At 41.6% G+C, this 12,933-nt stretch overlaps 1 protein-coding gene across 2 annotated transcripts in view; it reads left to right on the top strand.

Moving 5' to 3' along the window:
• Window positions 1–8,195: 8,195 nt before the first annotated feature.
• LOC115816745 (serine/threonine-protein phosphatase 2B catalytic subunit alpha isoform) overlaps window positions 8,196–12,933 on the top strand; it is an 85,148-nt gene continuing 80,410 nt past the window's right edge. For both annotated transcript variants that reach the window (XM_030779838.1, XM_030779839.1), the window contains exon 1: window positions 8,196–8,301. In XM_030779838.1, coding sequence (XP_030635698.1) covers window positions 8,241–8,301 — 61 coding nt within the window. In that variant the 5' untranslated portion in view covers window positions 8,196–8,240. The remainder of the gene's footprint in view (window positions 8,302–12,933) is intronic.

The raw sequence follows: 12,933 nt of genomic DNA, 5'->3' as shown, positions 1-12,933 counted from the left end.
TAACAACACTGTCACTACAAAAAAAATCAAACAAGGCCATAACAACACTGTCACTATATAGAAATCAAACAAGGCCATAACAACACTGTCACTATATAGAAATCAAACAAGGCCATAACAACACTGTCACTACATAAAAAATCAAACAAGGCTATAACAACACTGTCACTATATAGAAATCAAACAAGGCCATAACAACACTGTCACTACAAAAAAAACAAACTCTGTAAAGGAATATATTCTCCACTGTCCAAGGAATATTTTTCCAATGTTATTGACATGTGCTCCATAGGTTAAAGGTTCAGAGTGGTCACCTTGACGACAATAACAAAAACAACGATGACAACTACGATTACGATGATCACGATGACAAAAACCCAGTGATACCATGCCAATATCCATGGGTGAAATCTTCCACAATTAAGCCACTGGGCTTCAACAGATCTCTTATTATGTTTCTTCAGAACAAAACAGACCTTTGAAGTTAGTGATACCCCCTGCATGTGAGGTTATGTGCTGATTTTAATACTGTTCAAATGGATGAGCATGGTTCTAATTGTGTGTGTGTGTGTGTGTGTGTGTGTGTGTGTGTGTGCGCGTATGTGTGTGTGGATGGGTGGGGGGATGATGCACAACTTTACTTCGTACTTCTCTCTCTCTCTCTCTCTCTCTCTCTCTCCACCCTTCCTCTGCAGAATGCTCAAATACACATTCTTCCAGGATACCTCTCTCTCCTCTCTCGCTCCTTTCTTTAAGAGAATAGATTGGACTAAATGTTTTACTCTCTCTCTTTGTCTCTCTCTCTCTTTGTCTTTCACTGCTTTCTTTATTTCCTTTTTCTTCTTCTTTTCCCACCGCACCATTTACAGATTTACAGTGCGAAACCAAAGAGTGGCGTGGTAAACAGAGTATCAGTCATTTCCAGGAATTGTTTTATACTGAGGTTGTCATGGCGATTGGCGTACTTCTGTTCACCATACTGCAGCAATATCCGCAGCACCGTTGAATGCGATTAATGAATATGACCATTAGCGATCCGCATGGGTTTTGTGTACATTAACAAAAGGAAACTTAAGACATGGAATATTTGAAGGCCATCGGATTCCATTTTCTGATAACACTGGCATTTATGGACACACTGTAAGAGAAATGATTCATTTTAAATAGCACATATAATTGAATGGTTGAATTGCATGCGCAAGCAAAAGGAGAAAGAAATTGTCTTCTTTCCCAGTGTTTGTATCCTAAATTCACCTCATCATTTAACTGTGCTGTAAACAGCCAGTACGAATGCTACCTTGCACATGTACGTAACTAACCTACGCATATACAACCTGTGTTTTTAAACACTATGTAGAAAAGTGGAAGGTACACCAGCAATGTAAAAATACCATAGACCTCACGGTCAGGTACCTGAAAAAAAAAAGCCTTAGTCCTTTTATACTCACAAACCTATTTAATTCACAAAGTTTCAGGAATCTGGGTACCTTATAACAGAAGTTCTCTCCCCTGACAAAGGCCAGCAGTAATGAAATGATTTGATGTGGTATGAATTTGTTGGCAGTATAAGCCAAGGAAACTGAGATGACTAATGAAAAAGTCTTTGTTCCACACACTAGAACAAAGCCTTTTTGTCTTTAATCAGTGTCAAACTCTGCTTCATGTAAAAACATCATTTAAGAGAGACTGGAGCAAAACCTTTATTTTCTCCTGGACCACATAAAATTAAATGGAATGTGATCAATATTTGGTCCTAAGAAAACAGTCCTTTGGTGAAAGAAAAATGATTGGAAACCTCAAAAGTGGCAGCGTATGAGCACTGAAAACATGGTTACACGATTATAAAGTGTGGACCACTGAAATGTTTTTGCTGAGTATTCAGGAATGGGCTACAATTTACAGCAGTGTTTTAGCAAATAAAAGAATGAATGAATAAACAAATAAATTAAAAGAAAGTCTAAGATTAAAAAATGAAATGATGTTGATTTACTAAAACCACCATGTGAAGACAAAACAGATTTTAACGGTGCAGAGCAAGACATGCTTAATGATATACAAACACTGTAAAGTCAGCCTGAAAATATAAACCACCACCTCGTATTGTTTTCTCTCAAGTCCTTGCTAAACAGCCCCCCCCCCCCCCCCCCCCCCATGTAACTTGTGAGCTCTTCGAATCATGACAGCCCAGACTGGGAATTCTGGGACTTTACCAGAATGTCCAGTAGAGTCACTTGCACAGATAAGATCAAAGGTTAGAAAATGAAGAATAACTGGACTGAGAACAAATTATGAGGTAGTAAAAGAATTAACACAAACAATGTGACCAGGGTGGTGTTGGCATAATGTGAGCGATGGATAAAAGAGGTTGACAAACAGTCAGTGGGCTGAGACTTCAAGCACCAATCAGGATGGGGTTCATAATCACATAAGAATTGACCCCCTCCTGAGAGGTCACAAGTGTGATCAGAAAACAAATTATGACAAAACAAAAAGCTATGACATTGTACCAGAGGGGTAAGTTATTGCATCACAACCAGGGGATGACACAATAATCAATTCATATTCCATCAATCCTTTTCTCATTCACACTGGACTGACTATTTGGACTGATTCTGGACTGCTTGGGAGTTTTCGTAGACAGCAGCAAAAAGCTCTCGTTGAGTTTAGAGCACAGGAAAAGGAGTCAGCGATGACTCATCTCTGAACAAAAGGCTATGTCCCTCAGAGCTGAACTAAAGCTAAAATGTCACTGTACTTTTACTGACTCACCAAAACTGGACATGTTTAAACCGACCCCTGGCTATACCGTCCCAGTGAACTCGTCTGAGAACACCTGCCACTTTCCATCTCCAGATCTCCAACACACATGACTCACTTCTTCAACTAATTATCAACAATTTTGGAAGAAAACAATCTGAAGTGGTTTGTGGTGGTAGGTTTGGGTAGAGAGTAAACATGCAGGACAGGTTTTTGGGTTGGTGGTAGAATAGGGTGGGGTGGATTTGATTTCTGCCCAAAAGGAAAAGGCATTTGATTCGAGCCAAATTTTGTTTGTGAATCTCAGTCAGTGGTTTGGTCTTCATTAAGGCCTCTTGAGGGCTTGTGAAGGAGAAAAAAAATCAGTTGTGAGGTTTTTTTTTACTCTTTACTGTGATCATGCCAGATTACCATCACCGCTCCGGGTAAGAGTAGGGAATAATTTAAGTCCCCACCCCACCCCACTCTAAGGTTCATTGCCTCACCCTTCCCTCACACCCTACCTCCTCCTCTGCCCTATAAACCATAAGCCTCCTCCTTCACCACCTTCCCATGTCCCCCCACCCCCTTATTCTCAGTCCTGCCAAGAGATATTTAGGCCACTTAGTGAAGGAGGGAGCACACAGCCCAGATTCCTGGGACGCGTTCTGCCAGCACATCCATCACGCGCAGCTAAAACTGCTGAATAATATAGACAGGCCGCCAACTGCTGCTTTTAAACGATCACCTCATCACTCTGTGCTCGCCACTCCCCGCTACACCGAACTTCACAACTATAGCACACATCGGAAAGAGAGAAAGAGGGAGAGGGAAGGAGGGAGGAGAGAAGGGGGCGATGAGAGAGAGAGAGAGAGAGAGAGAGAGAGAGTAGAGAAGGTTGGAGGAAGAGAAGAGAGAAGGTTAGAGGAAGAGAGAGACAGAGAGAGATGAGAGGTTGAAAAGAAGAAGTGAACGTTGTCCTTTTTTTTCAACCCAAACATATCCAACCCACAACTAAACCCCAAATTAACAGTGAATGTGAGGCCATTTTGAACATTCCAAATACAAGTGGTACACATTTCTACTATCTCTCTGATTTAAAAAAAAAATCATGAAGTAAGTTTTCTGTCTATGTATTACAGCAAATAGCAAAGAAGAAGCAATATCAAAGAAGTGTGTTATGGCTGGTTACACTAATGAATGAAGGGGTGTATGAGGTAAAAAGAAGGAATACAGTGTGTTCAAAGCATGAGTGTATTTTGTTTCTGCTCACACTCTCTCTGGTCTTGAACCTGGTCCATTGGAATCTCCTCAGATTCTCCATCAATAAAGGGAGAAACTGCAGTGGGTGAGACCTTAGATTGACCCTAAGTATGACTGTACACTGGATATTTACAACTGAAGTATGTTGAGTCAGCACAAATTCAATCTGCCAGCTTCTTCAGCACTGGCCTGACATTTATGGTTTTTGAAATAGGAAGGGATAGCCCAGCAGGAAAATTGTCAGCACAAATCAATACAGCCAGAGAGAGAAAGCAAGAGAGAGAGAGAGAAAAAGGTGGGGGGGGGGGGGGCTGAGAGAAAGAGAGAGAGAGAGAGAACTGAGAACATTATCTGTACATTTAACGTGATGGGATGATTACTGAACTGAGGATTTCAGAGTTTTGCACAAGTCAGTAAAGTACTGCTTGCTGTAGTTTTGCTGAAGCATTGTGATTTTAAAGAATATGATGGAAGAATTGTATCTGTGTTGCCACATCCTTTGAAGAGATGAAAACAATCTCCCAACACACGTTTCTACTTTATTAACTCTCTCTCTCTCTCTCTCTCTCTCTCTCTCTCTAATTGATGTCATATGGTGGACAGACAGCACCTCCGCACTAGTCTGAGCGTCTTTCTCTGGCGTGCCAGTTAACAGTCAAACGGCTCCTTATTCATATCACTGTCATCATGGGAAATTGTGTCATCGTCACTCTATTGATCTTCTCGTCAAAGAGACGTTAGATTAATAGATGCTAGAGAGTACTGTTTTCACAGCAGCACCAACTGTCCTCAAATCCCAGCAGTGAATGTTAAAATGCAAACACACAGCAAAGGAATGGAAGATGATCAAATAATAAGAAGATTTTGAACCTGTGGATTAACACAGAGTAACATCTCTGTGTCTCCAAGGACACATTATGTTGAAACAAAGCTGCATTCATTAGAAGAAAAATAAGAAGAGAATGAAAAAAGTGAGAAGAATGTTTCAAGTAACTTCAGACAGTTATACTCTGCTTTTAAAAATATATTTTAGAAACACAAATACAGATCAATTCTAGATAACGTCATTAGCAATAAAGAAAGTAAGTAAAAATCGGTTAGAGAACAATAAGTTGTTACCGCTAATATGCATTCACTTTACGACAATTAAAGGCACAGAGGAGAGGGGTTCGAAAAACCTGACTATTTATTGTCCTTTCGGCACCTTTGCTCAACACGGAACAATTTCCGGATCGCTCTGAATCTTTGGATGGTGGCGGCTTTGTGACAATCGAGCCAATGTTTAACAAGTGCTCGTTTAGAACGGTCAGCGCTGATTACCTTGGGGCTCTTAATGACAACACGGTCCTCTTAAGCGATAGCACAGCCACTATCAGTGTTGTCACAGTTCTCTGGCCGAAGGGGAGTGGCAACACTTGATCGTCGCTGCTACGGTAACGCACAGGCAATTGGCTGCGATGACGGGCATATCTGCATATCAGGGCCGAGTGTGCCAAAACGAACGCTGACAACAAAACCCACCCCCTCCGTCTTCCTCACTCCGAACCGTCTGCTACTTTCTCGTAAAATAGTAGCGCCACTCAGATGTGAGCTGTGCAATTGGAAACCAGTCACTTCAAAAGGAGGAGCAACGTATTGTTTGACAAGAAATCTCCTATAGGCCAACCACTTCACTCTGCTTTTTAGTTTTTTTTTGGAAGTTTTGTCACTGTGGTAACGAAATCGTTTATTTAATTATCTGTCGAAGAAAATCAATGTTTAGACGGTGACGCTGCACGCAGATTACTCTGCATGAGATAACGAACGCAAGAAATAATACAAAAAGCCCTCTGCAGATCTCTGTTTAAAGACAAGCACGCCAATGTGTTTACAATTTAACTCACCCATGGTAGAGCTCATTCAGAGTAACTATGTGAGATGTCTGTCTTTGGGTCCCTGAGGTATGGCCCTGGGAAACTCTAGCAGTAGCCTTAATGGGTCTCTCCTCTCAGAGGTTGACATGGTGAAGAATTGAACTGCTGCACTGTGTGTTTTGGGTTCTCAGAGGTAATCCTGTAACATTTGTTAAGAGCTTTGAGGATTAAAGCCAGACCAGTAACAACAATGAGAAGTAACAAGTTTCAACACACTTTACAGGCTTTCTAAAAGGATTGGCGCTACTAACTCTTTCAGAAAGGATACCATTATTTATTCAGTCTCTGGACCTCAGAATTATAAAATATATAAAATGTTGTTGATCTCTTGGAACAGAGTCTAAACAACCTTAGACGACGTGTGTGCCACATTAACTAAACATGTTTATATGATGAAGCCATTCCGAGATACAGTGTACTAGCCTTTTGGGGTTACTGATGGCTATCTGATACAGTTCAACAAAAACAAAACAAAAAAAGGATTTCAAATGGAATCTCTCTCTCTCTCTCTCTCTCTCTCTCTCTCTCTCTCTTTCCCACACGCACACACACACACACAGACACACACGTCTCAGGTTCAACGTGTGGTAAGCTTCTCTTCATCTCTTGTGTCTGCCGCTCTCTTACCAAACCATCTCATAATCTATTTCTGAAAATTAAATTACATGCTTGAGTTTACAGTTGGGGTGGTGACATATTTCTGAGAAATGTTGTGTAGTCCAAATACAAATAAAGGTCAGTACAAACCATGGGATGTACAAAACAGTTACGTCCAACCCACTTTATGAAATTAGTATGGAACAAAGAAACAAAAAAATGTAATTTTGTAAGTCATTTTATAGGTGCACGAAGGCTTTACTTTGTTAAACCGGAATTGGGCCACATTCACATGCTTTCGTGTCTTCTAAGCACGGAATTCCAACTGCTCCTCTATAAGCCACGTTCGCAATCCAGGTAATATAATTATCATCGACTCGCTGTGCCGTGTGCATATAAGACCGACAATGATTCAAGAGTCCCTATTTTTTCATGACGATAGTTTGTGTGTTAAGCCTCTACATAGTAAACAGTATGTTTAATGACTTATGGCATTTGCCAACTGCATGCATAAGCATGCGCATTTACCCTCACTGGCCTCATTTTCTATAGAAATCGGCCCAAAATAGCATCCTTTATAGCATTTTACTCCACTTGCGGGTGGGTAGTTCAGTTGTGATTCTCATCGGTATTAGTGTTTATGACAGGTTTTATGACCCATTCTTATACCATCTGTAAGTAATCTCTGACCTATTATAAACTGGAAAAAACGGCCGTTTTTATTTATTTTTGAAACTGTTTATGAACTGGGGAGTGTGGCCTGCTTCTATAGGTTCTGTGAGGTGTAATATAAACTGCATCAATGGTAAGAAACCCTCCTGCACGTTTAATGTTTCAGATCTGCATGTAATAATAATAACATTACGGTCCGTATAACGAACGGCATAAATACAAAGCCATTTAGTGGTGTCAGATATCTTAATGATATATTTGTGAACGTTGCGATGCGCGTAGTAAACTGGTGCAAAACAGTGCCATGTAATAAGACCACTGAATTTGATTTACGCATTAAATCGAGATAAGATAACTAACACTAGGTCTACAAATATATTGAAACGACTGTTATAAAACATAGCGTGTGCATGAAGTCATCGAAATGTGTTGACTTATGCACATCGAAATGTAACAGGTGATGCTTCAGCAGAAATGAGAACGTATCCATTTTTGACTGAGGATAGTTCGAGCCAATCTGTTAAACACAGTATCATTGCGAGGAGAGAGAGGAGAAGGCGTATACTGTGGTGAAAAATGACAAAACTGTGTGTAAACACCCGTAATTTTACAAAAATGCACAGCAACGTGAGCTATGGTCACACACTTTTCCTCCTGCGTCGAACAACGTACTGTAGTCTCTTCTGAAAATTATACAGAAATGTGTGATGGACACATTGGCAGACCTCAGGCAGAACTCACATTTAGAGCGAGCGCAGGCCCGTTGTCCAATGAGATCTGGAAGTTTGAGAGAAGGCGTATCTTACGAATCATGGGGTTTGGTTGCGCTCATCGTTGAGGGGGCATAGAACTTGATACAGTGTAGCAGTAAATCAGAAGGACCTACAGTTACAGCGTTGAAATTTGTTACCCTGTTGCAAGTATTTTTGGCGAGTGATCGGAGCAAGTGATATCACTGCAGTCTCCCGTTTGGGGAAGAGTTCAGTTGTTGAACAAGGACTACACCGGGTCGTTTTCAGGCTCAGTTGAAACATAACTGAACAAATATATTGACTGGAAATGTCTGAAAATAAGCCGAGTGATGATCCGAAGTTATCCACGACGGACAGGGTGGTTAAATGTAAGTGTAAATTTCTTGTCACAATGAATGCGAATGGCTCTCCTGTTGTTTTTAAATGCAACGAAATGTTTAAATCGCAGTGTTAACGAGTCTCCCTGTCGCAGACCTCGATAGTCGTTCGTTTTGTAATGGTGTGCTGATATGAGAGACTGCTTATGGAGAAAATGGGTGTTAGCCGGCTGTATTGGTAAAAGTAGGAAGTAAAGGTAGTTATTACTCGACTGGGAAGCATGACTGGTCCGCAGAAATACCTTCGTTTTAGGCGTGAGCTTGCACAGTAGAATACTCTTTAGATATTTTACCAGTCAAATGGTCTTGCATACGTCCAAGTTTTCATGTCAAACGTCGTAATATTAATTTCCCCAAAGCTCCCTGCCAATTTTAAAACAATCAGGCGTTGCACGCTAGGCATCGCAATTCAGTTTGCATGACGAAAGATCGACCAGTTTATTTTTTGTCGTTTTGCATTACAGGCTAAGTTTTTTTTTTCCCTCTCAACTGTGTACATATTAGGGACAACATTCTGCAATAGATGGTGTTCCGTATTGTTTGTACCCCCCCCCCCCAATACACACACACACACACACACACACACACACACACACAAGTCCTCGCCACTGCGATGTTATGAACCTTTTCACTATGAAGTCAACGTGAACCGTGACCTTTTTCGGCATTAGACTGCAACGAGTAAAGCACAGAATCTCTAACCCATATTGCAAGACCCCGGAGATGTACTTTCTGTTGTCATTAATAAAACATGATGAACAACTAGTAGTTCCGGAGCTCTGAGGGTACTTGTTCTCTGTAACTGTAGTTGTTTTTTGACAGGTAATTTCAACATATCATTTTGTCGTCGACCACAAGCTGGTTTACCTCCAAAGAGACATGGTGGCCCTCCCCCGATATGGAGTCTCGATATATGTTTTTTTTTATTGCACCATTAGCGTGTCCACACATGAGCAAAGATCTCCGGGGGTTCCACACAGTTCTCAATGTTTAGAATAATTCCTTCCCATATTGTCTCACCGTCTCGGGCAAATAACCGTTTATTTAGTCTCGGTTCTCATCCCGACTCGCTCATGGTAATAGCAACATGTATTTATGCGCTCTCTCTCTCTTTCTGATATTGATTGATTTCTCTCTTAAAGGAACTCCCAGTGATTCAACATCAGAAACAAACGCGTTTCATTACATTGGCAGTATCCCTTTGCAAAGCATTACGAAGTGCAATCTCCCCCAGGAGCGGAGCAGGGAGGAGAGTCGGGAAAGAGTCTTGTTAAATATTTAAGAGATTGTAGTTCATTGAATCGGCTTGATGGACGAGATCTCTTTAATAGCAATACCGTGCTCAAATGCACTTCCAACTCTATTCAGTCGTTCAAACGGGACACAGAATGCAACCAAAAAGACATTGGCTGTGGTCAGTTGAATGACTTCTGATGGAAATGGGATATTGCTACCCCCCCCCCCCCCCCTTTTTGAAAAGATTGCTTGAGGCAAATGAAAGTTTTGATACTCAAAGATTGTTTACACAAACTGCGCACAACTGCCTGATGGAACAGTGGGACAGGGGCATTCTGGGTATAGCTCTGTGTGTGCATGGCTAAGGGTATACCAGTTGCATTGCTAACAGATCAATTACCCATATCTCAGTTTGCTTACCTTCACAGAGGGACTCTTGTGTGTTCCACGTTAATGTTGATGTTTGCTTGATTCATCAGAAATGTTGAGATGAGATGAGATGATATGATATGATACCTTTGGGGGGGTGTCACTCATTGTCCTGGTTTTATGAGGCATAGTTTGTGTGGCAGCTGGCTCAGGCTTGGTCTTGTTTACCTATTTCTTCTCTCTGGTACACAGTAACTGTCTTCTCTCTCTCTCTCTTTTCCATGACCCTGTCAGAGTCACTCTGTTTACTAAACACCATTACCAGTATCTAGAGGCAAAATGCAGTGAAGTCATTTGTTTTAGCCTTAAGATTTTTTTCCCCTCCTCTCTCTGCTGACACATGGATAGTGCTGCAGACTCTGTAGGGAGGCCATGCAGTTTGCAGTGATCTGAAACTGATTTGTTGTTGTTGTTGTTGTTTACTGAAAACTGCAAGGGTGAATTGCTGTGTTTTTTTGTTTTTGTTTTTTGACTTTTTTTTTTTTCCTAATGCCGCTCTTTGTTTCACTCGACCCAGTCAGTCAGAACTGTTCCATAATGCTACGCTCTGTACGGTTTTCCAGTACCTTTATAAAACAGGCCAGCCCATCTACTAAATGGGTCTTATATGATAAGTATTATAGTGGCAGCCAGAAAATAGCTGCGTTTAGATCTAACCTCTTTTCCTTAGCTGAAAAGGCATTAGATCAAGTGTGTCTATTAAACATAAGTTTCCTCTTCTTCTAAAGATGGATTTTGCTATCAAAATGACCAGATCCCTCAAAGAACCATGGATTTAATTTAGCATTGCAAACAGACCAGAATTCTGCTTCAGAAATGACACAGACTCAAGATACTTGTTCTGAAGCTTTAAAAAAAAAGAAAAGAAAAGAAAAAAGCTGTTAGTTTTGTTAACTTGTTCTTCATGTGATGTCGCTAAGCAAGACTCATAATAATTGGTGAATAATTTGCATATGCTCCTTAGTTTCCATTAACGGTCTTGATTTTCAGTCGAGACAGATTCCAACCGAGTCATTGTTTCATTCTGCAGGAGTTGTTAGAAGTGGTTGGGGTCTGTCTGACTGGCACTAGGAGACGTGTGAATGACACGGATGAATCGGTGCGGTGTGAGCTCTTTCTGTGTGGTGAAAGCGTTTCTCGTCTGCCTGCCCACCTGAGCACAGCACGCCACCTTGCTCTGATGCCGTCTGTGACATGGAGGTGGACAGATAGCGCCTGACATTTGACTTTTGAGGAGATGCCCCCGCGCACCGCGGCACAGGGGGTCCTCCACGGCTGCTCATGCCCGGGCAGACGGATAGCTGAGTCATTTTTAGAACGGAACATTAAGTAACGCCAAACCCCCACCCCCACCCTTATATCCCCACCCTCCAGTCTAACTTTCCCTCCCTGCCTTCTGCAATCACCTGTGGAGAAAGGCCCCTTTTCTGTACTTACACACACACACACACACAGATGGAACTATTTGGCATTTTTGATATGCATGCAAGCACGGGCTTTTTTTTACTTCTGTCCTTACTTCTTTATTAATCCCAGTTTTGATGACTACACGTATAGTTTCATTTTTCATTGTTCGATGGGATTCTTCTTTTTTGATCATTTGTCATGTGGTTTATGGGTTCGATTTACACGTCTGTGTGGAGCTGCTCCACAGCATTGCAGTGCATGAGCACGACAGCTGTGCTATAAAAGGAGCAAAAACAATCCCTTTGGGTGCGTTGGATTCAGGCTCAGAGGACTGTTTGCAACGGTATGTTGTTGGGGTATCCCTTATCGTTGTGACCTTGGGTGTGAAGACAGTTATGTATACGTGTGTGTGTGTGTGTCTTCCCACTCTGATACAGTAGCAGAAGGAGGGTGCAGAGAGTTTGTCACAGTCTCAGGGCCTTGCCAAAAGAGCCAGAGGACATGAACAGGCTTCTCCTCCCTGTTAGAGGGTCTACCGACCTCTCAGAACCAGCCGAGGAGGAGACAGCCATCAGACGCTCACACTTTCTCTCCTCTTCAGGAGTCGGCGACCAGTTCTCTGCCTCACCCACTTACTCTGTGCAGCGACAATACAGTCCCACCTCTGCAATGTTTCTCTCTGTCTCTCTCTCTCTCTTTCTCTGGCAGCATAAAAGTGGAACAGCGCTCTTCTCTGTCATAGTCTGGCTAGCACAGAGTACTGTGTCAAATACACCGTGAATCTTCAGTAAGGCTTTTCTCCTCTTTCATTCTCACCAAAGGTGATTCTTTTTTTTTCTTTTTCTTTTACCCACTGGAGTTCCAGTGGAGATGTGGAAAGAGATGTGGCCCTCCTCCTGTTTTTTTTCTGAACTTAAAACTGAATCAGTGAGAACTTTTCCCTCAGGCGTTACTCAGCCAGCCATGAGGTCCTTAAGGAAAAAAGAAAACCAAGAACAAGGATGAGTTCATGTGTTCAGGCTCGTGAGTATATGAGTTAGGGTTTTTCACAAGTCAAAGTTTTCACGGTTATCCCATTGCAGGCTGCTGCAAATGAAAAATCAGTTATTTGGGTTTTGTGCCAACAAACACCGAATCCTCGACTGATTAAAATATAGTCAAATATTCCGCCCAAATCAGACACACAACATACAGATTGATTTCTGGAAAGAAGCTTTTATGCATATTATCCCATGCAGTTTAGGATTTTGAAAGGTATTGGTAGATGAATCATATTTATTAGCTCCATTTACGTGTTCAAATACATATCATAGACATATATCATAAGAGCTACAGCTTTGACAACACTACCATACACAGCTGAGACTAGCCCCAAATGTGCTGGCCTGCAAACAAGCTTCCATCATCAAGTTCAGCACAGTCATTTATGAGGTGCTGTTGTGAAAACCATACTGAAGTATTGAATACCATATGGAAAACCATATGGACATGTATGACAGTCTGGTAATTAGGGGTTTGATCAGTGCAAACTCAACTGCTCAATTGGAGAGA

This window comes from Chanos chanos, chromosome 7 (assembly GCF_902362185.1).
Source record: "Chanos chanos chromosome 7, fChaCha1.1, whole genome shotgun sequence".
Lineage (NCBI taxonomy): Eukaryota > Metazoa > Chordata > Actinopteri > Gonorynchiformes > Chanidae > Chanos > Chanos chanos.
The sequence above is the reverse complement of the archived record's forward strand: the minus strand, read 5'-3'. Positions and strand labels throughout refer to the sequence as shown.